The 27,109-nt window shown below is 40.9% G+C and overlaps 2 protein-coding genes across 2 annotated transcripts in view; both read right to left on the bottom strand.

Moving 5' to 3' along the window:
• Window positions 1-9,886, bottom strand: part of P4HA3 (prolyl 4-hydroxylase subunit alpha 3) — a 52,642-nt gene extending 42,756 nt beyond the window's left edge. The window contains exon 1 of the mRNA XM_036746568.1: window positions 9,642-9,886. Coding sequence (XP_036602463.1) covers window positions 9,642-9,886 — 245 coding nt within the window. The remainder of the gene's footprint in view (window positions 1-9,641) is intronic.
• Window positions 9,887-17,783: 7,897 nt separating this feature from the next.
• Window positions 17,784-27,109, bottom strand: part of PGM2L1 (phosphoglucomutase 2 like 1) — an 81,930-nt gene continuing 72,604 nt past the window's right edge. Inside the window, exon 14 of the mRNA XM_036743351.1 lies at window positions 17,784-26,078. Coding sequence (XP_036599246.1) covers window positions 25,976-26,078 — 103 coding nt within the window. The 3' untranslated portion in view covers window positions 17,784-25,975. The remainder of the gene's footprint in view (window positions 26,079-27,109) is intronic.

The following is a 27,109-nucleotide window of genomic DNA, read 5'->3' as shown; positions in this document are numbered from 1 at the left end:
CTATGTGTAGTATCTTTGCCAAGAACACCCCAAATGGAGTCACAAAGACTTGGACATGACTGAAACAACTGAACAACAAATGTGCGGGCCACTGTGTGAAGACCCGGCAATATACTGCAAAACTTAAAGTGCCATATAAATACTACCATCAAATAAAGTTGTTTTTTCTGGCATTCAAGCCCTCCCCCAGTGGGATGGTCACAAGGTGATAACTTAAAAAAAAAAAACTACAGAAACACTACCTACTAAACAAGCACAGAGGGACCGCCATTTGTGTTATTGGAGGTAGTATTCATATAGAGGAAGTCACAGATCCATACATCATTGGGTCTAATGTTAAAATTAAGTGACTTGAACTTTAAAGGCAGTGTGGAGAGATGGTTAAATCCTGGCTTTGACGCCCGGCCCATCGTGGGGCCAGGGACAAATCACTCTTACCTCTCTGAAGTTTAGTTTCTTTTTCCATGAAACGGTGTCAGTAATACCTAAAGTACTGAGGGTTAGCATGGCCTAGTGAAGAGAGAAGCCAATCCACAGGGTCAGGGGGACCTGATTCTTAACACTGGTAAGTGTTAGGGCATAGTAATTACATAATATTGTGTCTTTGGATGAGTCACTTAACCTCTTCCTGTCCCTTGGCGACTCACAAGATCACGGAGTCAGAGCTGAGGGGAGAAAATACCTTAGAAGCCATAGATTCCATTTCTCTCATTTTACAGATAAGGAAACTGAGTCTCAGAGAGCTTTAGATTTTCCCAGGGTCCTATAGCAAGTATGTAAGTGTCTGAGGCAAGGATTGAACTCAGGGCTTCCTGATTCCAAATCCATCACTCTATCCACCCATCTGCCTGACACTCTAAGATTAAATTATAGAACATGTTGATTGGTAGAGGGAGTTTCCTTACTGAGAGTTCCTTAAACCAATGAAATTACAAATCATGTAGCACTGACTTCATAGGGCTGTTATGAGGATCAGATGAATATGTATGTATGTATATACGTGTGTATATAGACATACATAGTGCTTTACAAACCATGAAGTCTATGTGAACATCAGTTGGTTAGTATTATTATTTTGGAAAGGCTACTGACTTAGAAGTCAGGAGATCTGGGATCATCTCCTGCTTCCAACACTAACTACTTGTACAAACCTGAGTAAGTCGTTTAAATTCTCACCTCAGTTTCCTTTTCTGTAAAATGAGGCTTTTATAATTCCTGTACACCCTATCTCACTAGTTTGTCATGAGTAAAGTACTTTGTAAACCTTAAAGGGCCAGAGAACATGATCTGTGATTTGTAGCCATTCCTGCCCTCGTGTGTATATGGTGAGGTGTCCAGAGGTCCTGAGAATGGGTGGATATGGGCAGTAATTTCCATCCCTCATCCCCTGCATGACTACCAGGCCATAAAACTTCATTCAGTGGCCAAGCCCTGACATTGGCCAGATATCCAGCCAGGACTCCAGGATTATCTCCAGAAGGGGAAAGTGAGACACAGCGGGGAGCAGGGAGAAGCCCACGGATGATGCCTCACTATGAATCAGAGACATTACAACACTCTGACATTATTTCTTCCTGCTCCCTGAAAAGCCTCAAGTCCCACTGTGAATTCCCTTGCTCCTTCCAAGCATTCTGGCTTCTGTCTAGACTCACCAATTCCACCCCAACTCTGCCACATAGGGTTTTGCTGTCACACAAAGAAAGAAGTAATCCACTGACACCTGAGACCAGTCGAAAAGTTTAGATGTTGGCTGGCTGCCCAGTCTTGTATCCAACAGAGCTGATTTCTAGGGGCCCCAGTCCTGGATGCCGGATTCAAATCTCATAGTTGATTAAAAGCATTTTTCCCCTGCTGGCAAATACTGCTGAAAGTGGAAAATCAGATCCTTTCTTTAAAGAATTTGCACATAAAACTTGTAACCCAATCTCTGCCTCAGCCCTAGGAGCCTCAGGGCTTTGGACATTCTCAGCACATGGGCAGCTTCCACCCAAGCTGTTTCTCATTTGGTTCTCAGACACGGGAAAGCCATTGGCTTTGTCTCAGCCCAGCCAATGCAATATTTCTCAAACTCATTCAACCACAAAATAATCTGGGCTTTGGAATACAATGATGTTGTAAGTGGTAGAGGCTGAAAATATGGAATACCAAAGGGATAAAGGAGAGACTGGGAAATTTCAGAGCAAAATTGCCACAGGTAAAGAATTTTTTATACATTTTTGGAAACACCTTTTACTTAGACTCCCATATTTGAAACCGAGGAGCTGGTAACTGTGATCCTTCTCCTCATGTCTTGATTCCAAGCTGTCACTAATTCCTATTGATTCACCTCCTTGATAGGTCTCATATCTTCCTTTCTCTCTATTCCCAGGGCCAAAAAGCATAGCATCTCCCTAGATTATTACAAAACCTCCTAACAGACCTCCCTTTCATCACACTTCTCTTGCCTCCCTCCAATCCATTCTTCATCCTGCTGCCAGAATAATCTTCTTTGTACATAGATTGAGTCACTCTTCTGCTCAAAAATCTTCAGTAGCTCCCTAGTGCGTGCATACCAAGCAAAGCTTAAGCTTTGTCTGGCCCTTGAGGCCCTCCACAATCTGGAACCACTCTCTTTAACAGACTTATCTCCTATTATTTCTCTCCCTATACTGTACATTCTAGCCAAATTGGACATCTCTCTATTCCCCAGATGAATTAAGGTGCTTTTCCTCTTCTTTACATTTGCTTATAATGCTTCTTATACCCAGAATATGCTTCTCTTCCCCTAAGGAATTCCTACCTAACTCAAACACCCTCTCCTCCAGGAAGTCTTCCCTGATCTCTGGGGCTAACCACCATCCCTATCAGACTTTGTAGAGAACTTTGAGCTTATGTGAAATTGTATTACACATATTTATAGTTGAATCTGATCTTCCTACTAGACAGTGAGCTCCATGAAGACATTCATGGGGGTCAGCCTCCATGAAGGCTATTTCTTTTTTTTTTTAATGGAGCTAAACTGTTTATGAAGGCTATTTCTTATCTGAATTTTGAGTCTTTTCTTCACAGGAAACACAGAAAGACATTTCACAATGTTTGCTGAATGAATTAATACCTATGAATCATTTTGATGATTTCTTGTATCATCCCATGTGGGACCCTACAGCTTCATGGAACAAACACCATCTGGGAAGATGTCAACCTAAGGCTCCAGTCACATAACAGAGGTTACTCCAGGTGCCTTACTGATTCTCCAACTACAACACCAATTCCGGGGCTTAACCTGGAATTCGCCTTCCAGTGATAGTGGGCATGGTTTTTATTAATGGAGGACATTATAGGCACCTCAGTAAATATTTCATTTCTTAGTTTAAGAAGTCACAGAACAATAGATCATTAGAGTGGAAGAGATACTAGCAGTCTTCTACACTCAGGCTAGCCAGCATGCTTTTCTCAAGTCAAAAGAAGCCCTCCTGAAGCTGGGAACAAAAATGTTTTATCTGATTAGGCAGCACTAAGAATTCTTCTTTCAACTAGACCATGGACCTTTTGGGGCCATAGTTAGAATTTTCTCTAAATTTTGTATCTCCTCCAGTAACTAATTCTCTCTCTCCTCATCTTTCTCATCTTCTCTTTTCTTCTTTCTCTCTCTCCCCTTCTCCCTCTTCTCTCCTCTTTCACTTTTCTTCTCTTCTCTCTCCTCCCTCTCTCTTCCCACTCCTTCCCTCCCTTCTCTCTTTTCTCTCCTTCCCTTCCCGTCCCCTCCTCTCCTCTTCTCTCCTCTCCTCTCCTCTCTTCTCCTCAATCCTGTCCTGTCCTCTCCTTCCCTTCCCTTCTCCTCTCCTCCCCTCTCCTGCCATCTCCTCTCCCCTTCCCTCTCCTTCCCTCCCTCCCTCTCTCTCTCTCTCTCTCTCTCTCTCTCTCTCTCTCTCTCTCTCTCCCCCTCCCTCTCCCCTCCCCCTCTCTTCTCCCTCACATGTGTGTATGTTAATATATATGTGCATTAAGGTTTGTAAAGTTTTTTCACATACCTCGCTTATCCTATTTTGTAGTCTGTGTAAGCGAATCTGTATCTGCTCAAATCTGGGACAGAAGCTGAATATAATTAGTTACATAATTAGATACTCATTACCCCCACAAATATGGATTTATGCATCTAGGCCCCTACCGAAAAATAGTACTCCCCAAAACTGGGAGGGACCTTAGAGACTGCCAAGGGTTCTCACTTATTTTTTGTCATGGACCCCTCTGTCATTCTGATGAAGCCAACAGACCCTTTCTCACAATAATGTCTTTAAGGGCATAAAATAAAATAAATAGTATTACAAAGGAAACCAGTTATATTAAAATAAGTTATCAAAAATTAAAAAAAAAATAAGTTTATAGACTCCAGGTTAAGAATCCTGACCAACCCCACATTTATGGGGGTCCAAAGATGGGAAGTGATGCACCCATGGCCACACAGGATATTTCTGATCTGTTGCCATTGCACCATCTTGCAAACGGGTAAACCGAAGACCAGAGGTTAAGTGACTTGAAGAAGGTCACAGAGGTAAGTATCAGAGCCAGGATTAAAACCTACTTTTCTGACCTTAAATACATTGCTTTTGGTACCATGTTCCTCTATGGAGGAAGTAGAGGGACCTCCAAATTCTCACTGAGTGGCGAATGGAATAGAGCAATCTTGTACAGAAAGGGATTTGTGTTAAGATCTAACCTAGAGCAAGGTGATGGCAAAGATTCAGTGACAGCAGCCAGCGCTTAGTCCCTTCTCTGTGACATGACAGGGACAGATTCTGGCGTGACGTGTGAGATGTGATGTTCACAGGTGTAGAACAGATAAAATTCTACCTTGCCTTCAAGATTCAACTGAAATGACCCCTATTCCATGAAGCTTTCCCTGATCTCCCACATCTCCTAACCCTACCCACCCCCTATCTAGAAACCAGAGAGGATCACAGTTAGAAGGGCTCTCATAGGGCAAGGAAACCCACAGAAATGGCTTAATCTCATTAAATGATAATCGAGGATGATTCATAAAGTCTCAAGAGTTGGAAAGCGCCTCACATGGGTCATGCAGTCCAGTCCATGTCTAAACAAGTATCCTCTCTACAGTACCCCCAACAAGCAGTCATCCACCTTCCCTTTGAAGACCTCTAGTGATGGGGAACTCACTACCTCTCCCACTCTGCTTTTGGATAATTCTCATCGTTAGGGAGTTACTTTTGTGTGCATATATATAATTGCATATATTATGTATATATAGTAGTATATAATATAATAATATTATGTGTATATAATATTCTATATAGACTTTTATAGAATATATACATATATATTGAACCAAAATCTGCTTCCCCATAACTACTAGTCGTTGCTGCAAGCTCTGCCCCCTGGAGCCATATTTAGTTTTAATTTATTAAATTCAGCCCAATCTTTTGGCCTGCCAACATCTTTTTTGGATCCAGTCTCTGATATCCAAGTGTAAAATCTCACATTTGGCTTCAGAACACCAATTTGTTAAGTACAAGATGGAGACGTATAGCTAGACAGTTAGTGGACTGAAAGCTCCGTAAGAGTTAAAAGGGCAATATGGATGCCAAAAACCCTGACACAATCTTAGAGGGCATTGAGATACCCAGCGTACAGGAGCAGGGACAGCATACGGGACGATCCTGCCGGGCCCTTCATCTAGAGTCCTGTGTTCAGGCTGAGAGCCCCATTTTGAGAAAGATACTGGCAAACTGGAGCATGTGCAGAGAAGGTGGACCAGCACGGATGAGGGTCCTCAAGATCATGTCATCTGGGGACTCAATGAAACAACTGAGGATGCTTAGCCCAGAGAAAAGAAGATTTAGGGTGTGACATCTGAAGGAAAGAGGGAATAGACTCATTGTTTGGCTCCAGAGCCAGAACCAAGAGTGATGAGTAGAAGTTGCTTAGAGACAGATACCAGCTAGATTTAAGGAAAATCTTCCTAATGACTGGAGCCACACAAAAGTAGAATAGGCTGCCTCAGGAAGTGGTGATGGCTGGACACCCGCTTGTAAGGTACATTGGTGATTCTTTTTCACGTTTGGGGTGGATGGGATCTGGCCTCTGCGGTTCCTTCCCTTCCAGCAGGGATGTGATTCTGTAAGTTAGTGATGAGGTGGTGAAAGCAGCAAGTGTAGACCTCTTAAGCATTGTCTGTTTGCTCAGCACAGTGTCTGGCATGATGGTCAGCACTTAATAAATGTTTGTTGACTAAGATACTCAGCACCGAGAATACAAGAATAGCTATAACAGGTCCTGCCATCAAGGAGTTTACAATCTAGGGGATTTAGAAACATATATGTACTTTCTGTATGTTTTGTGTCGCTACGTATGAAACTCTTATTTGTACTGTAGTTATGTATGTCCATGGGTGTGCTGGTAAATGTTTAATAACTAGCCCCTGGGGAGAGAGGGAAACAGAAACTTTTACATTTAAGTTTAGGCTGAATTATTAACATTTTTCCCCACCCCTGGTTAGACTCAACAATTAACAAAACAATGAATCAAGCCCTGATACATCATTTGCCAGTTTCCAAAGAGCAGCTGGGTGGTGCAATGGATAGAGAACTGGGCTTAGAATCAGGAAGCTTCATCTTCATGAATTCAAATCCAGCTGTATGACCCTGGGTAAGTCACTTAACCCTTGTTTGTCTCAGTTCTTCACCTGTAAAATGAGCTGGAGAAGGAAATTGCAAACCACTCCAGTGTCTTTGCCAAGAAAACCCCAAATGGGATCACAAAGAGTCAAATGAAACGACTGAACAACAAAGTGAAAATGCTCATACTGAAAGTTTAACAATTGTGCTCTCAAAAGCTAGTGTGAACTGGCTCCAGTCTGCCCCTGTTGGGTGTCCATATCTGAGCTCCCTATTTGTATCATAAGAAAAGAGATTCAGAGCTGTGAGTCACCCTGGGGGTCATCTAGTCCAATTCCCTCTTTTTACAGATGGGGGAATGAAGACAGACCACAACGGTTAAATGGTTTGCCCAAGGAAGTAAAAAGGGGCTGGGCCAGGTCTTCTGATTCCAAATCCAATTCTCTTTCCCAGACATCACACTGATTCTTAAAGATAGGAACTATGTCTTACTTTTCTCTCTGTCTCTGTGTCTCTCTGTGTCTCTACCTGTCTCTCTGTTTGTCTCTGTCTATCTCTCTGACTCTCTTTGTCTCAGTCTTTCTGTCTCTTTTTCTTTCTGTCTGTCTGTCTGCCTGTCTCTCTTTCCCCTTCTCTCTCTCTTTCTCCAACAGCACCCAACAGAGTGCCTTAGAAAAGCCAGGTACTTAAGAAAAATTTGTAGAAGTTGATGCTGGGGGCAATGGGAACTTGTAGCTGGGCACAGCAGGAGAATGGGGCCAGACTGTGTGTGGAACAAGAAACTCAGACAATACTAGGGATACCAATAGTCTATTTATGCAGGAGCTTTGATTTCCTATAGAATCACAGAATGTCAGAATAGGGGTGGGGTAGGGGAGAGAACTTAGCATGTAGAATATTGGGCTCAATCAATCAATCAACATTTATTAAGAGCCTACTACGTGCCAGGCACTATTCTAAGCACAACAGATACAAAAAGAGACAAAAGACAGTCCCTGCCCACCAGGTGCTCACAGTCTAATGGAATGAACCTTAAAATGCAGGACATCCAAGCTAGACGGAAGATAAGCTCCCATTTATATAGTGCTTTAGGTTTGCAGATTGATAAACATACATTATCTCATTTGATCATAGGATGTCAGTATGGGAGAGACCTAAGATACCATTTAGTCCAACCTCTTCCTTTTACAGATGGGAAAACTGAGGCCCAGGGAGGCAGTAACTTACTTGCCCAAGGTCACACAATGGCAGAGATGGGACTCGTTTAGTATTAGTACTAGTTTAGTATTATGGGACAAGGTTTAATATTCTTTTCCATTGCTCTTACTTTGGGAATTAAAGTATGTTTTCTGGCTCTTTCTGTACTTGGATGCACAAAATACTGGACAAATATTCTATTTCAAAGAAATTGATGAAAGTAAAGCTTTTGGGAACATGGAAGAAAAAAAAGATTCTTTAGATTCCCCCACCATGACATCATCATCAAAACTGCCATTATCATTTATTTTTAAGGCACATGCTCATGCATATTTTATACATGTAGATAAACCATGTCACACATACTCGCTGGCTAACTGACCAAAAAAATACATCATTCTTCATATGTGCAGTCATATTTGGTAGGATACCAATGTTCAGCTGTTCAATGAATCACAAACAGAGTCTCTCTCTTCCTCCCATGTGTCTTAATCTCTGTCTGTGTCTGCCTGTCTCTCAGCCATAAGTATAAAACACAATCATTCCAACTCACAGGAGTCAGGAGTCATCAGGGACTGGTGTCAAGGTCACAGCCAGGCCCCTAAAGTCTCACACTGTTTCATGTTTCTGGCCCCACTCAGTCTGCATAATCTACAGTACTATACATTCACACAGGGCAACACTGACTCATTCAGTGTGACCCATACAATGTCACATACATACTCAGTATCATTGGCACACAGAGTAAATATTAACACACCATCCTTCACATGTACACACCGATCCTGCACAGTGTCTCCATTCAGTTCAATTCCATTTAAAACCCATTCCTTGAGTACTATGGGGAGATATTTCTTCAGGTATTAAACAAACACCTGTTATGTGCAAAACCCTGTGTGCTGGGTACTAGGGATGACACAAACAGAATTAATACAGGGTCTTAGTTTAGATTTCATCTAGTTTGTGATTTCATCAGTGTAGGGATCTCCCAGTAAGGAAACTCACTATACCAATGCAGGCCAGATCTGTAACTACTTTGTGTGTTGATAGTTTTAGAAAATTTCCTGGGGCACTAATTGGTTAAGTGATTCGCTCAGGGTCAGGAAGGCATTATTAAGTCAGAGGTGGGATTTGAAGTCTTTCTGACTGTCTTTCTTGCTCTCTATCTATTGTGCCGCCCTGCCTCCCAGGTCTTTATTACAGAGCTGGCTAAGCACCTCAGTCCTGTTCTTCTCTCTTTCACCCATTTAGTTTTTCTTTTATACAGTGTTAAACCATACTGTCTCAGGGTCCCTGTGTCTCACAGTGTCTCAGCTAGGAGCCCAGTTCGGTTTTACTGTGACAATGTCACACGTGCTACTACCTCATAGCACAAGGCTTTCTACAGTGTCACACATTGTATCTCAGGAGTCACATAGTTTCCTTGGCACATCCTGTGTCTCAGGCTGTCAGTCTCAAAATATACACCCCTCGCTTAAGAATAATAATGGCTAGTTTTTCTATAGCGTTTTAAGGGTGGCAAAATGCTGTACACAACCTCACTTGATCTTCATATATCACACACCCGGCTACACCCAGTCAGTACCATATACTTGAAGTGTCATAAGTAACCACAGGGGCAGTGAGTTAAGGTCCAAAGTGCTCTCGGTTACACAAGTATACAGTGTCCCACACGGAGTGTTTTAAGTAGCCACAGAGTCGGTGGGTCAGGATCCCGTGCGCTTCCACACAGAGGCGTGCACACACACACACACACACACACACACACACACACACACACACACACACACTCACACACACTCACACTCACTCCAGCCCGCTGCGAGCACCTACCTGCGCAGGTCCCGCAGACGGGCCTCCTCACCCCGCACGTAGCCTTCCAGCAGCCGCAGCAGCTCCCGCTCGGGACCCAGAGCCCGCTCCACGCTCTGCAGTGCCGAGAACTTGTCTTCCCCGCGGCCACGGCCCGGACCGACCCCCGCCTCCTTGCTCCGAACCCCGGTCCCGGCCCCGGCTCCCAGTTCCAGGGCCGGCAGCACCGGCAGCACCAGCAGCACCAGCGCCGCCGGGGGGCCCATCCCGCCAGGGGCTGCACTGCCCTCCCAGCGCACTCTTTCCTCCCTCCGTGCCCTTTCACACTTCTGGGCTCCCTCCTCTTGGGCTCCGTCCTCTTCGTCTTCCTCCTCACATCTCTCCTTCGCTGTCCCTTGCCTTTCTTTCTCCTCTCTTCTCCTCCCCTTTCTTTGCTCCACTCCCTCCTTCCCTCTTCACTTCCCTTCACCTTCCTTCTACAGCTTTCTCCCCATTTCCTGACTCTCCTTTCACACCTTCATTTGTTCTTATTCTCCGCTTCTTCACCTCCACCACTTTATAAATTCGTGCTCCCCGTCTCGCGGTCCGTTTTCTCCCTTTCTCTGCTCTTTCTTCCTCTCCTCCTTAGTTCCCTTCCCCCTTCCCTTCCTCTTACCATATAGCTCTGCCCCTTCCCCTCTAGCCCCCCTTCCCTCTCTGCCTGTTCCCTCCCCCACTTATTATACATTTATCTTCTGTTTTCCCTCTCGTTCTCTCCCCCATACCACTCTTCCCTCAGTTCCTTCTCTGTTTTCTTCCCCCATATCTTTTTTTTAACTCTTTCTCTTTTCTTTCTTCTCTTTGCTCCACACCCTTCTTTTCTCTTGGGTTCCCATCACTTTTACTTTACCCTCCCACCTGGCTATGTCCCCTTCTCCCTTTTCTCATTATACTTTCTCCCTCTTCCATTGCTCCTTAAACCTCAACTCTGAAATTTCAGAGTGTAGAAGGAGCCCTGGCTGGGAGACAAGAGATCTGAATTCTGGTCCCAGCTCTGCAGCCAGCTCATCGTCTAGCCCTGGACGAATCATTTCCTCCACCCAGGCTTCATTTTCCTCCTGGGTAAAATAAGGGGGTTGGAATAAATGATCTCTTAAGGTTCCTTCCAGGCCGGATGGTTCAGGCCCCTCACAATTCTGACATTTGTGCTAAGGTCCCTTCCCCATCTAACATCCTAAATTCTCTTTAAGGAGCCATTCCAGACTTCTCTCTCTCCAATGCCAGATGATAGGCAATGTGGTGCAAGGCACTAGATTTGGAGGCAGAAAGAGACCTGGGCTCTAATCCCAATTCTAACATTTACTAGCTGTGTGCCCATGAGCCAGTCACTCACAATCTGGAGCTCCTCTGTCCTTACCTATAAAATGGGGACAAGTTATACTTGGAGTACCTGCCTTCTGAAGAAGGTTATAAAGAAAGTAAACTTTATAAACCTGAAAGTCATATATGAAAGAGAGTAGAAAAGAATATTAGGTTTGGAGTCAAAGGACCAGAGTTTGAGTCCTGGCTTTGCCACTTTGGTCATTTGACTTAACTTCTCTGAGCCTCAGTTTCCTCATCTTTGGCATAGGAGGATTAGACTACATAACCTCTAAGGTCCCTTCTAGCTCCAAGTGTGTATATGCCTATATGATAGCATTGGTTGTTTCAAGATCCCCTCCAGCTCTGACAGTGACCCCGTATGCTTTCTGGCCTTTCTCTTAGGACTGGCGTCCCCAGGAAATAAGTCCTAGGTACAGGATGAAAAGAATTCTTTGTGGTGCCCTCAGCCTGCCCTAGTAACCTAAATATTTAGTTCTTTTCAGTCTTCACTGGAGAGGACAGCCATGGACCACAGAATGTCAGAGCTAGAAAGACCCTTCAAGATCATCTAATCCAAACCCTTCATTTTTACAGAGGTGGAAACTGAGGCCGAGGTGAAGGAATCTTCTTAAAGTCACACATAAGAGTCAGTTGCATAGCCAGGGCTAGGAGCCAGGTCTTCTGACTTCTGGCCTAAGGCACTTGACATTCTCTGGCTTCTTGCCTAAGTACTTGATCAGGGGAAAGCTGCTAGTTAGAAGAAACCTTCTTTGCTAGTATCGGGACCTTGCCTGGGTGCTTTTCTTCTTTCTTCTCCAGTGAGAACTCCAAGAACCAAGTGAAAGTAGCTCCATCTTATCCATCTTATACTCCTGCCTGTCAGGGAAGGTCATAGAAATCTTAGGATTTACAACTGGGGGAAGCAACTAATCCAACCTTGTCATTTTCACAGAGGAGGAAAATGCCCCAAGAGTGTTGGAAAAGCGGTAGGATCTGGATGCCGACTAGATGCCAGCTTCTGACTCCACATCCACAACTCTTTTGACAGCCCCACACTGCCATTTCTAAGTAAAAAGACCAGCGTGGGGGAGAAATGATTCAGTCATCTCTGACTTCATGACCCCTTTAGGATTTTCTTGGCAGAGATACTGGAGTGGTTTGCCATTTCCTTTAGCTCATTTTACAGGTGAAGAAACTGAGGCAAACAGGGTTAAGTGACTTGCCCAGGGTCACACAGCTGGTTAGGGTCTGAGGCCAGACTTGAACTCATAAAGAGGAGTCTTTCTGACTCCAGGCCCAGCACTCTATCCACTGTGTCACCTCACTTCTGGGAAGATAGCACTGCTGGCCCCTGTTTTGGATTAAAAAACGAACAAACTGGCAGGGAATAGTGGGGAAGAAAGTAGTTCATGGAGAGGGCAATGTTCAGGTTGGTTCTAGGATTCTAATGCCAAGGGTGCCCCCTGGTGGAGTTTTGGAATGTATGCCCTTCCTGACCATTTTCTCTCATTTCCTCAGTTTCCCATGTTGACACATTTCTAGTATTATATGAGAACTGCCCTACCATGTTTCACTGAAGAGTGTACCATTTGTCATTTGCTTAACAATGAAGACTGCTACCTGGGACCTATTTCTAGGTGAGGCGATTTAATTTCCTATTTACTGAGCCTGTATTGTGCTAAGAACAGGGAAAAAAGCAAGACGTCAAAGTCTCTCATCTGCCATTAAGCACTTTCAGGTCTGCTGTGGTCTCCTAGAAAGTACTAGGAGGCAGGCAGCATAGTGAAAAGAGCACTGCATTTGGAATAAGGCCTATTTGACCTTGGGCCAGTTACTTTGCCTGAGCTTCAATTTATTCATCTCTAAAGTGGGAATAATACTTTCACTACACCTCATTACCTCTCTTAAGACTCAGCTCAGGAGCTACCTCCTTAAACAAGAGGTCTTTCCCAGTAATCTCCCCAAATCACACACACACACACACACACACACACACACACACACACACACACACCTCTTTACTTCGATGAGGACATGGTGAATTCCAGAATGGAAGCTCCCTGAGGGCAAGAATTTTTTCCACTTTCACTTTTTTCTTTGTATCCCTAGACCTTAGCGCAGTGTTTGCCACATGGTAGGGACTTAATAAATCTTTATTCATTGATGTAAAGATCAAATTAAATAGTATAAGACCTCCCCCCACCCCAGTTCCATAGCACTTTATGGCTTGTGATGTGTTATTACTACTAGATTGAAAACTTGGACCTCTGGGACTAACACTGTGTAGTCTTGGGCAACCCCCTAATTCTGCTGCAACTCAGGCCTATAGAGGAAAAGGGACCTGTCCACAGTCTTAGTGTACGCTTGCCCACAAACTCGGAGGACGTCAAAAGATAGTATGTAATAAAGTGCTTCATTTATTCAACAAATCTTTGTTAAGAAACATTGCATGTAGAGCCCAGAGCTTGGCCTTGGCGGGGTGGAAGAGAATAAGATGAACATAGTCCCTGCCCTGAGTTCTTAAACTCTATCGAGAAAGATGATAATATTTCTGAAGAACTTGTTAATTTTTTAATTTTAGCCTCTTTTGGTTTTTGTTCTCAACAAATACAAAACTTTAGTATTTTCCTTATATTAAAAAAGAGGGTTGTATCCAAAGCCATAATTCTCTATTATATATAGCTTGCATTTTTTAAAGAATATATAGTAAATTCATGTTAGTTCCAGAGCTGTCCTTCCTGTTTTCTGAACTTCCGTCTGGAACTTTGTAAATCTTCTAGCATAATCCTCAGAGGCAGGTAGTATAAATATCCCCACTTGTACAGATGAGGAACATAGGCTTAGAGAAGACAAATGCTTCCATTTTAATTTAACTCAATAGCTGTACAGCTATACAGGCTATATATAGCCTGTGCTAGGCAGGAAAGAGACAAAGATGAAAAAGTCTCAGCCTTCATATTTCCTCCAGTGCTGAGTACAAGAAAGTTCTGCGTGCATATGTTGAATAAATCTCATTCAATCTTAAAAAACAAAAGAGGAAAGCTGAGGCACAGAGGTAGGGACTAATTTACCCTCACTTGGGGAGGTCTCTTTAAAATGCACATAATTCCTCCCTTTTGTTTTTTTTCCAGTGGCCATAACATTGCATAGAGACCTCCTAGATTTGTCAGTGGATGACAGATAAAGTTGAAAAGAACCAGAGAAGTTGTAACACTTGGAAACTTTAACAGACCTGCTACCTGACCTTTCATATTATTTTCCCTCTCTGAGTCTGTTTCTTCCACTTAAAAAATGGATGGGGAGGGAGATACAGAAAGAGAGAGAGAGAGAGAAAGAGAGAGAGACAGAGACACAGACAGAGAGACAGAGACAGAGGCAGAGAAACAGAAACAGACAGAGACAAAGACGGAGAGACAGAGACAGAGACAAAGACGGAGAGACAGAGGGAGAGAAAGATACAGAGACAGACACACTAAGGTTCCTAATGCTTTGTCTTCTAAAGATGCTTTCTACCTCTGATCTTGAGCCTGAGACATTGAAAGGTGGTTTTGTCCACCAGGTGGCAGCAGGAATCTAGGAAGTCAGATCAATTACAGTAATTAAGTTTACATTTTACCACCCCTTCTCTACTTCCCAAATTGCGAAACTTCACTCCCGCTAAAATGAGCTACATGTTGGTGTTCCCACCCTCAGCATTACTTGTGTGTTCCTTTCTATTCTCAGTGCAAAAATCCCCCTAACTTGCTTGTGCTTGACCACTGTCAAACACCCTCCTCAACCCAGCCCATTCCATTATTGGGAGAAAATTTCTATTTCATTTGAACCTAAATTTGCCTTCCTATAACTTTCCTCTCCCCCCACATAGTCCTAGGTCCCAGAAATATAATAGGCATATGTCTTAGGAGTACTCCAGGTCATAGAGACCCCCCACCAAAGTTAATAAAGGCAAAATGGTTAGATGGATTCCCTTCAGGCCCCTGACATAGGAGCAGGGGATCCAGAGCCACAGCTCCCTTCTTGGCTACTGGAAGGGAACCACTCTGGAAGAACCTTTCTGTTATGGTATGGAGGTGATCCTGGGCTCTCCAAAACTACGCCAATGGACCATAAACATTGGCAGGTCCTATCAATCTGGATTCTTTGCGTGATGGACTGCGGTCTCAAGAACACCCCTGTGCAGCGTATTTCATCATCAGAAAGGGCTGACCACCAATGTCTTTTTTTTTTCAGCCAAAGCAGCTCATGAAAACCATCTGAAGAACAAATTAAAATGTAACTGGGAAATATTTAACAAAACAAAAAATACATAAATAGTATCACACTTAAAAACTAAGTCAATATGCTACTCACTGGCATCCTTATGTACAAATTAGGCCCCATTTTATGTGAATTTGACATCACAGCTTTACATCAGTGAAGGGAATACTCATACTGACAAATTCACAGATCCTTAAAGTATTGAAGGTCTGAATAATGGGGAAAGACTAGAATAGGATTTGACAGTCATTATGTTCTTTGGAACAAGATGTAGTCTATATTTGAGGGAATGGGAACAGTGCCTGTGTCATTTCTTTGGCCTTCTTTTGGCAAGCATGGGGTTGGGGGGAGGAAGAAAGTCAATCACTGGGTCTGAATGGCTAGGACATCCCAATATCTACCACACCACCATTAGGAGCTTTTCGATCAGTGGAGAGTATCTTGGCTTACAGGAAGTAATGTGGCCCTGTATGCTCAAATCAGCAGGGCAGTCCTGCTCTAGAAAACAGCCACAAAAGGAAGATGGATGTTCCAAGCCTAAAAAGAATCATCAGCTAATCTTGGCATGGGTAGTAGTTAAAAATGGGATTACAAAACAGCTTTGAATCTGAATAGTCTTCTTTTACACATTTCTAACTACCTTAACCTGGTGTGCTCATTCTAAATTTATAGATTCTCTTTTCTCTTGTACATAAGCCCTAGGAAATGTTCTCTTGTAGTCAAGCGTGATAGGCAGGGAAGGAAACACCAAAAAGAAACTCATGCTTGATCTGGGGACCTGGTGATAATGGCAGTGTTAGGAAAAGGGAAACAAGTAATTAGAATGGGTGAAGCAGATCCCTGACCCTAGTAGGGAGCCAAGACAGATCCTAGGAAGGGCTTTGAAGTTTGGTGCCTCAGGTTGGAATTTAGAGATCGGGAAGTTAACAAAATGGTAAAGGAGAATGTCCTGGAACCAAGGCCAAGCTCCCATGGATCAGTTCCTGAGATCTGGAATCCTTAAAAAGCTGACTAAAGTCAGCAAGGCCCACGAGGAATGGATCCGTTTGAAGGCAGCAGAAAGAACAAGGCACAAGGAGTCAGAAGATATGCATTTGAGCCCCAGCTCTGCTGTTTATTAATCGGGTAACCTTGGGCAAGCAGCTTTCCCTGAGGCTCAGTTTCCTCTTCTGGTAAAAAGAGATGGTGGGACTTGAGGGGTACTTAACTTGGGGCCTTTGAACTTAATGAAAAGGGTTTTGGGGAGAATTCTTTCAATAAAATGGTTTCCTTTGTAATCTTATGTATTTTACTTCATGTATTTAAAAACATGATTTTGACAAGGGGAACATAGGCTTCGCCAGACTGCCAAGGGGGTCTATGACACACACAAAGTTAAAACCCCCGGACTAAGATGACCTCTAAGATTCCGTCTAATGAGAACATTCTGTGATTCCATGTAGTGGATTGCTTTACACTTTATAGTAATGGGGAAATGGTCAGGGTAGGGACAAAAAGTACCACAGGGCATCTCAAGATCAAGCTGAGATAAAGACATCAGCAGGAAATATTCAAATTCTAAAGAAATCCTTGGCTACCCTAGTAACAAGGTGGTTATGTTTGACTGAGAATAGAGAGAAATTGTTAGGTGCTGGCAGTTTAGTAGCCGTAACTGGCATTTCTCAGCAGAAGCTGTTCCCTGGCCCCCAGGGGTGTTCTCACAGGCTACAAATCAAGGGAGTTCTCAGAATAGATTTTGTTGACTAAGATGCTAGCTTGCTTTTCAGATTATTGCCTTGGTCTTGGCCAATTTCAGTCTTCCCATCCCTACAGTCCCTTGGTTATGGGACTATTTTCCACAGTCAATTATGAGATTGGAGATTATTAGCATTCAAGAAATATTCAATTAGGAGTTGTACAGGTGCATCCTGGTCTTTGATTTCTTGGAGTCTGACTGAATTAGTTGGTACTAAAAATTTTAAGAAAGTGCAGTCAGTTGGAAAGTAGGGTTTTATAACAGAGTATTATAGTTGTAAGGGACCTTGGAGACCCCGACTCCAATCTTATTTTATGAAGCAGGGGACTGAGGCCCAACAAATTAAAATGATTAGTACAAGACATCATAGCTAGTTAGTAGGAAAAGTAGGGCTAGAACCCAAGCTTGCTATAGACATATAGAACTTTGAAAGTCATTCTTATTTCTGAGACAGCTTTAGTGCAGTGGAAAGATCTGGGTTTAAATTCTGGCTCTGCCATTCACAAGGTGGGTCACTGGGGTTGCCACTTCTCTGAATTTCATTTTCCTTGCCTGTAGAAAAGGGACAATCTTATTATCTTATTTACCTCACAGGGTTGTTGTTAAACTACAACGCACTATATAACTGTGCCTTATTAAGAATTTCCTGACACTACGTTAGAAATACTATGCTATCTCAAACCTCAAAGGAGGTTTGAGAATATGTGCCTGAGTGTTTTAAGTAGATATTCAGTACCTTACAGCTGCACCCCCTGGGAAGATGCAAATATTGAAGTTAATGCTAACAAAACCAAAACAAGGCAGAACAAAGAACTCAAAAATATGGAAACTTATTATGAAGAGAACAGTTTATTACTAACAACACTTTATTCAGCTAAAACCACGAAAATAATCCATACACAAATGCTTAGGAAAAAGTGCAAATTTTCACAAGCAATATTTATAACACACCCTGGTCTCACAATAGGAAAATCATCTGCAACAAAGAAGGTATTGACCTGATGGAGTTAAGGTGGCCTAAACAAAGTCACAATTCTAATTTCAGACCCCTGGGTGCAAACCTTTATAGTCACACACCTAATAAGGAAAATAACACTTCATTTGCAACAGTGCATATAATCCCCCAACCTTCAACAGAATAAAGCAAAGAAGGGGTATGTGCAGTTATGCCTGGAAGAACGGTCAGGGTGCTGTAAACATTATCCATACTTCACCTCTGTCAGTTTGAGCACATCTCATCAGATACATTGCTTTCTATAATTAGGTTAAAAATACATGAGATTCAAATAAGTTTTGACTCCCTTGGGAGGGTATGCTAGCAGACTTAAGAAGGGAATTCCTTATGGGATCAATTCTATAACTCCATTCACAATTGACCTTCACCCACTTCACCCTTAAAATATAGATTGTAGGAGGGTTAAGATATCTCTCGCTGAATATGGTAATGAGATGGACTTTTCAGATCACCCAGTACAGTTCTATCATTTCACAGTGAAAGAAAGTGAGGTCCAGAGGGGAGAACTAATTTGTCCAAGGCCATAAAACAGTCAGGACTAGGGCCCAGGTCTCTTGATGCCTAATGTCTTTCCGTCAGAATTTGCTGGGGAAGAGGTCTTTGAATATTATGCAAATCTATACAGGTCATTTTTCTCTGGTCACTAAGACATTTCTAAACCCAACAACCACACTCATACTCTTACCCCTCAGCTTCTGAGTGAGCTTCTCAGATGATACTTTGAAGCTAAGCTTCAGTTCATCCAGTTGTACAAACCGAGTCAAAGCTCTCTCCTAAATGCTGCTGGAACTGGGAGGTAGGAGGTGTTACAGAGGAAAATCCTTGGACCTAAGAGTCAAAGGAGCAACCAAGACCCCCTTCTAGTACTTGCCCAAGATTGCCCAGCTAGCAATCTACTTTATCTTTCTGAGCCTCAGTTTCTTAATATGTAAAATGAAGATTATTTTGTCCTGCTTATTTCATAGTTATTGAGATAATAGTTATTAAAATAATAAAAGACTGTGTGTATAAAGTACTTTGTAAACAATAAAGCGCTATATAAATATGAGACATTTAATCAGTAGAGCTGCATATAGTAGGCATTAAAGACAATATGCCATTATCCCAATAGGAATGGAAGGGCAGCATAGTATAATGGAAGGAGAAATGGACTTGGAGCCAGGAAACCAGGGCTCATGGCTCTGACACTGAACTTCAGCTGTGTGACTGGCCAGTTTTCTCTAGGCCTTTTTAAAAAATTTATTTCTAAGCTTTATTTTATCTCTCTATGCATCAGTTCTTTGATTATAAAAACAAGGATGATAATCCTTGTTCTACCTACCTTGCATTGACAGGAATACTCTATTCTCTGCACAAAAAAAAGAAACTGAACATAGATATGTGGTTGCTTAGCAAATATCATTTGAACAAATTTGGCAAAGAGAGTCTTTATTGTTTTTAATTTCTAAAAGTGTTATTATAATCAGTAAAATAATGGTAAAGGATTAGGAAGCTAATTAGTCGATAAATTTATCAAACTACCGTTAAGTAGGTTCAATCCACGCCCAAAATACTATGGATCCTAGAGGGCAGGGATATGTGTATGTTTTTGATGTGGTACCTTACGTGCTTCAATAACTTTATATGACTTTACTATTAAATGCCATGAGGATACTGGTAACAGAACTAGGGGGATTCCTTAAGAATCCTCATTTGCAGACTAGGAAACCAAGGCCCAAGAGGTGAAGAGACTTGACCATGGTCACACTGCAAGTTAGAGGCAAGAGAAGAACCCATGTTTTGAGGTTCACAGTCCAATGCAGGGGTTAGGAACCTGCAGCCTCAAGGCCACATGTGGCCCTATAGGTCCTCAAGCGTGGCCCTTTGACTGAATCCAAACTTCACAGAACAAATCCCCTTAATAAAAAGAATTTGTTCTGTGAAGTCTAGATTCATTCAAAGAACTTGAGTCAGCACTTGAGGACCTAGAAAGCTACAAATGTCCTCAAGGCTACAGGTTCCCCACCCCTGGTCCAATGCTTTTCCATTATGTTGCCTTGCTTCTAGTACCAAAACTAGAAAGAAGAAAGCTTGCTGACCAAGATAACAAAGTGGTGACTTTTGAAGTAAACATTATTTTTTGAAAACTAAGACAGATAGGGGTTGAGTATAGCTGTGCTGTTTAGATAGGCAGACAGAACACTTCTCTGACTTCTGTTCTTTCTAGCTGTCCAATACTTTGAAACAAAGAACGAAGGTTTATTATGAATATTTTTAAAATCCTTGGATGAACAGCAGTGAATAAACAAACTAAAAATCAAATGTTCAAATAGTCATTGGTTTGGGTGAAAACAATTGTTTCCCCATCAGCTTCTCAAAACCATCTCCGAAAACATGAATTTCAAAAAATTCATAATAAATTGACAATATTCAGACAAACCCAAAGGAGTTTTGAACAGGTTCAATTTTTTTTGCCTCCACATTTCTGTTTGGTGGTAACAAAACAAACAATCCACAAATGAACTCCATCAGTAAGGTAATAGGATGATAGCTTTTCACAGTCACAAAATAGTAGAAATGGGTAGAAGAAAAGGGATAGAAAAGGGCAAAAGGAAACTTTTCCAAATGGAATCATATGGATGTTTTAAGCATTATCAACATGAATAGAAAACATTTGTAGCAAACATTGTTAGTAGCACTTCACAGAGCATTCATTTTCAAGATTATGTCCTCTAGCTAAAAATGATGTTGTTTCATTGATCATTGACATATTCCAGAAATACATACAATCTGCTTAAGAAACAAGGGTCCATTTCTTGAAATAACATATCCCCAAGCCTCCAATTTCTCAAACCTTCTGGATTTGCCAAAGTTCCTACATCTATATGGTAAATATTTTGTATGTAAAGACAAACAAAACAAAAAGCTCTGGGCATTCCTTAAAATGGAAAGGACTGTGTTCAGATCATTATGACAGAATGAATGAAAAGTGAAGTCTAAGAATATATTTATTACATTTGTTGCTGCCTTTCTTACTCAACTCTGGGAAAATATTTGCAATATTATCTTCTTCTAAATTCAGAAAGAAACCCAATTATCAATTTATTTGGGCTTTAAAACATTTAAACCCACCAAAAATGCCTGGAGGAATTAGAAGTCAGTATAAGGAGTCTACATTCCCATCTCCAGGAAATCTCAAATCAGAAGAAAAAGTGGCTTGCTTTTTAAAGCCTTCAAGAGTCTGCATGTTCTCCTTACACATTCTAAATGTTCAACAATCCATGTTAGGAAGTTCTTCCACCTTAACTCAGATTCCTAGGAATGAAAAAGACCTAAAAGATCTAATCCAAATCTCTCCTTTTAACTATGGGGAAACTGAGGCCTAGAGAACGTAAGGGGAGTGATTTGCCCAGGTCATGTAGCTCTCCTGCTACTTTCCCATTACCTTGTCTCCTCTAGCTTTGTCTTCCCTGGAAATGGAGAACAGCTAGTCATCTTTCTCAGTTCAAATGTTGCTTTCCTTCTGAGGACCAATTAAATTATCCTTCAGTCTTCTCTGAGGTTGGAGGGTTGGGATTCCTTCAACCTTTTCTCATGAGTTTTAATTCCAAGTCCATTTATTTTTAAATTTTCTTCCTCCTATGTTTATCATCCCTTCCAAGTTCTTTACTTTGTTGTGGAGCCTGAATGGAGCCTGACACAATAATCAGGCCCACCAACTACAAGAGAAGAATTCTCTCCCACTATCTACCCTCTATCATATTGATATTGGCTCTTTAAAGCAGTTAGCAGTAGGCTCACTTTTAGTTTCTCCATTAGAACTCCAGGACAAGTCATATCACCTGTCTGTTCTCAAGTTTTTTCATTTTAGAAATGGAGATAAATTTTTGTCACAAAGTTGTGGTGAGCAAAATACTTTGTAAGCTACAGAGCAAATGTAAATTAACACAAGTTCCTCACAGCTAGAAGTGTCCAGGGGCTAAATCAAAGACTCTTAACATAAAGTCCATGACCTTAGTTCAAAATATAATACACACATATTCAAATAAATTGTATTTCAATATAATTGAAATTGAATCTATTTCATTTTATGCATTTAAAAGCATCATTCTGAGATGTTGTCCATACATTTTACCAAGCTGCCAAAGGAGTCCAGGACACAAAAGAAATTAAAAAGTTCTGGGCTAGATGGTCACTTGGAGATGTTGAAGAGATTTTTTGGGGGTACATGTTGAACTAGAGGCCCTTGGAAATCCTTTCCACCTCAGATTCTGTAACTATTACTGTTCAACTTCCTTATATTACTGTGATAATGTACTGGTCTAAACATAATCTGGACTTTCCCCACATAAATCTGGCTTGCATAAAGTGTAGCCTCTTATTGGTGGATTTTTTTGGTATGTAAATACCTATATGTGTATATATTTACACAGTATTCTCCCTTTCGAAAGAGAATGGTCTATATTCAAATCAATATTTATGTGCTCTGTTTATACACAATCTCTCATTTTCATCTTGTTTTTGTGTTATAACTACTTAATTTTCTTCCATAAAGGTACATTCCTCTCTATACTGGCCTGATGGGCCTTTCTGGTAACTTCTCCAATCCATATTTTTAATTAACTTAAAAATTATGTCCCCCAACTTAGAACTCTGACCCTTCTTTTCAAGTTTCTGGGAAGCCTCAAAATTTTATATCTTCCACAAACTAATGCAAATCTATCCCTGTTCTACCTTCTATGTTGTAAGAGAAAGTGTTAAAAAAAAAAACAACATTGAACTAAAGTCCTGGGTCTATATAACTGAGCCCGCCATTGTTTAAAACTGACACTTTAGCCAGCTGTACATCTACATACAAACCCTAGGACCCCAGAAATTTAGAGCCAGATGGGGTCTCAGATCAATCCTTCATTTGACACATGAATTTCTCCTACAACATACAGGATGAAGGGGCATCCCACCTCTGCATGAACATCTTTAGTGATGGGAAACTTATTCCCTTAAAGATAAAATCATGAGGAAATTCTTCCTTATATTAGGCCAAACTCTACCTCCCTGTTAACTCCATACACTGGTTCTAGTTCTCACCTGAGTCGACGTGAGCATATCTAATCACTATTTTTAATGACAATCCTCCAAATATATGAAGCTGGCAACCACACTGATCTTCTCTTCTTTATCATCCCTGAAGCTATATTCTTGGAGAATTTTGAAAGATTTGTGTAAGTTAAATAAGTCTAGAGGCAGCATAGAGTACTAGTTTGGAAGGCCTGGTAAAGTCCCGCCTCTGACACAAATTAGCTGTGTGACTACAAGCAAGTCACTTAACTTCTTAAAGGCAACTTACTAAAACTAAACCATCCATGCGTTGTTGATTATTTTGGGGGGGAGTGGGGGCAGGGACTTCCACATCAGGAGATTCCCCGTACAAATAAAAATAACAGGTCTTGTAAACAAGATAAAGCAAAAGAAAAAAAAAGTTAAAAATATTCAATTCCGGAAATAATAATCCAAGCAGCAAAGATTTTTCACCTTGAATTCAATGTTGTATACTTGTGAAGCGGCCAAATAAAATTGTTCTCTTCATTATCAGAAACATACAACGTGGCTTTAATGAGTGAAGGAGACAACCCATCTTTTTTAGCTTCATTCTATTTTGTAGACACTTAAATACAGATTTTTACTACAAAAAAATAATATTGATCATATGGGTTCCTGTGCAACAAAGACAATCTCCTACATTACAATATACATTCATAGAACCAAACAAAAATTTACAAGTTTTTTCCTATTTAGTGCAAAGCCTTTGTCACCATCAATTATACACAAAAAAATGTGGTTCTCTTTATAACTGGTTACTCGCCTTTATGCAAGTCATCCATGATCCAGCTTCAAGGACAAGGTTGGGGAGAGATAAGGGGAAAACAAATGAACATTTTTTTTTCACACTGGTGGCAAAACAGTTTTTAAATGTAATTTTGAGCTCAAATAAATGTGAACAGATGTAACAACTTCAAACTGGAACTATGATTTTACTCGACCAGACTGGCTGGGTAGTGACATATGTTGGGTCACTGAAATTCTATCAGTTGTTTCCTCTTACTTGAGGACCTTAATATCTAAGGAACTTTTACCCTTGTTACTTTGCATTCTTTACGCAATAACTATCCTGTAAAGTATAACTATGAGCAGTCCAAGGGGGCACTAAACAAACTAATTGGTAAAATGGAAGTTTTTTCCCTTTTTAGAGTTTTTCACAAGAGTGCTAAACTAACCAATGGCAATTTTGTAAAGATACAGCTCTATGGAATGAAAGCAGATCATCTCCTCGTCAGAAAGGCTGGAGAAATCAACCTGATTCTAAAGTAAATGTTTTTGATAATTGTCCAGTATTTGGTTCCACATCAAAACCTACATGGCAGCTTTTAAAGAGTAGGAACTGCATTGCTGACACATGATATTTCCATGCTGTTTAGTATTTAAATACTGAAACCAGACAGGAGGAAAACTTGCTGTCCAAGGCGAGAGAGTAGTGGCTTATCTTCTAGTAACCAACGAAGGCTAAATACCCCTCTTTAACTATATTTGAAAACTAAGTTATTGATATCTGGGGGTGCCCAACTGGGCCACCAAAGGGGAGGGCAGAAGAGTCCCCGTCATCTTCCCACTTAAATACGTTATGTCTGTAGAACTTTTGAGAGATAATTATGAAGGGGAAACGAAGTTTAAAAATTACTTTCAAATTCTGTGTGTTAGCTGAATAGTAGTGTTTAAAAAGGGATGAAATAAAATATTAAATAATAATTGGTCTGGATTAGGACAACTTTCTCCACACTGATTTTTTTAAAGGAATCTTAGAAAACAAGTGAATTTCAAAGAAGCCATAATAAATTAGCACACTATCCAAAAACCCCATTAACAGAATTATCTTTATCACAGCAGATGAAGCTGCTTAAAAAGATCTGTTTAAGTGAAGTTTATTTTTAATTGAAATTTGGATCTCTCTCTATCACAATTCTCCTTACAAATAGTGACACTGAATTTTAACATGGAAATCCCTAACAATAGTAGTATATGATTTAATACCTGCTTCTTTTGAAGATCTTATGTGATATTTTTAGAAACACCCTAGTTATTTGACAAAGTAGGCCGAGCACCTTTCCTATCTGGAAGAATTGTACAAAAAGGCAAAGTGCTGACCACCACCTCTATAAACACACTCTTATGTTCAATGGCCCCTGTTTGAGAGGGAAAATATAGCTAGAACTTGCTCACATCAAAGTATCTCAGCTCACACCAAAGCCCTTGGAAGGCACTGAGAGATTTGTCAAAAACAAAGCTTCCCAAGAGAGTTGCCACTATTTGTTCGATAAACATTAGTATTTTAGAGATACACATGGGAAAAGTACAACTGATAAAGAGCACCTGAAACAAAGGTGCTAAAACCGTACGCCAAAACACCATCTTGTCCTAATCTAAATATTGTAACTACTCTACTTTAACATACTTGTAAATGAAGACCCCTGCCAGTGCCAGAGGGGTACTAAAGAAGCTGCACTGTATTCTCACCAACATGATACTTTATTCCCCTAAATAACTTGACAACCACAAACAATATTTGGAACATTTAGCTAATTTTTGTCTGAACTGTACTAGACACGGACGACACACAAAAAAAATAAACCTAATCAAATTACAAGAGGAAAATTCACTCCTGCATGACCTCTACAGAGCTCTTCAAGTCGAAGGCTGGAGAGAGTATGTTTTTAATGCTCAGTGTATGTGACTTTTGGTCAAAATAACTGAAAATCTCAATTATTTCACTTGCTTTCAAATTTAAGTCTTTCAAGCTTATGCAACTTGGTTAAATCAGGTGACAAAAAAGATCCTACTTCATTATAGGTCTTAAAGGAGTAAGTTCTGAAATAGATAAATGTACACAATATCAAGGTTAGATGTAGGTCTTGGATCTTTTGTTCCACATGACAGTGCAAAGAGCCATTTGTAGAGCAACAGCCTATTAGATGTCTAAGCAGATCGCCAGATCAGTCCATTCTTACTGGGCTCCAGAAAATTCTCAATCAGAGCGTCGATGAGTTTCTTCAGTTCTTCTTCCAGTAAGGCAATATCACTGAAGGGAAAAAAAAAATAAAAGCTTAGATACACTGTAACTCAAAACATTATCCCAATTATTCAAGGGTCCATGATTTCCTCCACATCAGGAATTGTAGGCAAATGCCCTCAGAACTCTGTTCATTGAGTTGCCATGGCCAAAAACACTCATTTGGTAGCCAAGCCTCTGGGGATGCACCTTTCTGCATGCAGTCTGGCCTCAGCTAACGACACATAGTCCATTGCTAAGCCCATGCTCAAAGCCTTTTCAGCTTCATAGGACCTGCCAAAGTTTTTGTTCTCCTGATAGAGTTTTCAAAAACTTTGTAAGATGAGGCTTTAGAAAAGGAATTTAACAGAAGAACTTGCAGCCTTAAAAGCAAAAATTAAATTAAAAATCCTTCCCAAACTAAAAAAAATTCAAATAGGCTTACATCTGCTAAAAATTATTAATTACTTTTTAAATGTAAATTTCTTTATAAAAAGTCTCATCACAATATTCCTGTGAGGCAGTTAGTATAAGTATTACTATGTGGATATTAAAAATGAGAAAACTGAGGTCCAAATAAATTAACTGATAACACATTGACTTTGAAGAAGCACTAGGTTAAATACTTGACTTTCTGTTGAGGGAAAAAAAGAGGTTTCTGTAATGACCAAAGAACCTTGAAGGTTTTAGCTGGAATAAAGCAAAAAAAATATTCCTAGGCCAGATGACTTAATGATGCAAAACAAAAATAACAGGAACTTGAACAAACCGAGATCCTGGAATCAGCATTAATCTCTAGTATACAACCTGTGGAGAACATTCAGTTCCAGTATTATAGAATAATATGGTGAAATCTGAAATCGTCATGGTTAAGTAGACAAGGTGTAACTGCCAAATAATGAAAAAGGGTTGAGTATTTACTGATGTATCCAGTATAACGTAAGCTCCTTTAGGGCAGGAACTGTCTCACTTTCATATTTACACCCCAGAGACTAGCATGGTGGTTGGCACAAAGTAAATGATTAACAAATGCTTGTTGATTGTCAAGACAAGAGCATGGT

This window comes from Trichosurus vulpecula, chromosome 2, assembly GCF_011100635.1.
Source record: "Trichosurus vulpecula isolate mTriVul1 chromosome 2, mTriVul1.pri, whole genome shotgun sequence".
NCBI classification, from domain to species: domain Eukaryota; kingdom Metazoa; phylum Chordata; class Mammalia; order Diprotodontia; family Phalangeridae; genus Trichosurus; species Trichosurus vulpecula.
The sequence above is the reverse complement of the archived record's forward strand: the minus strand, read 5'-3'. Positions and strand labels throughout refer to the sequence as shown.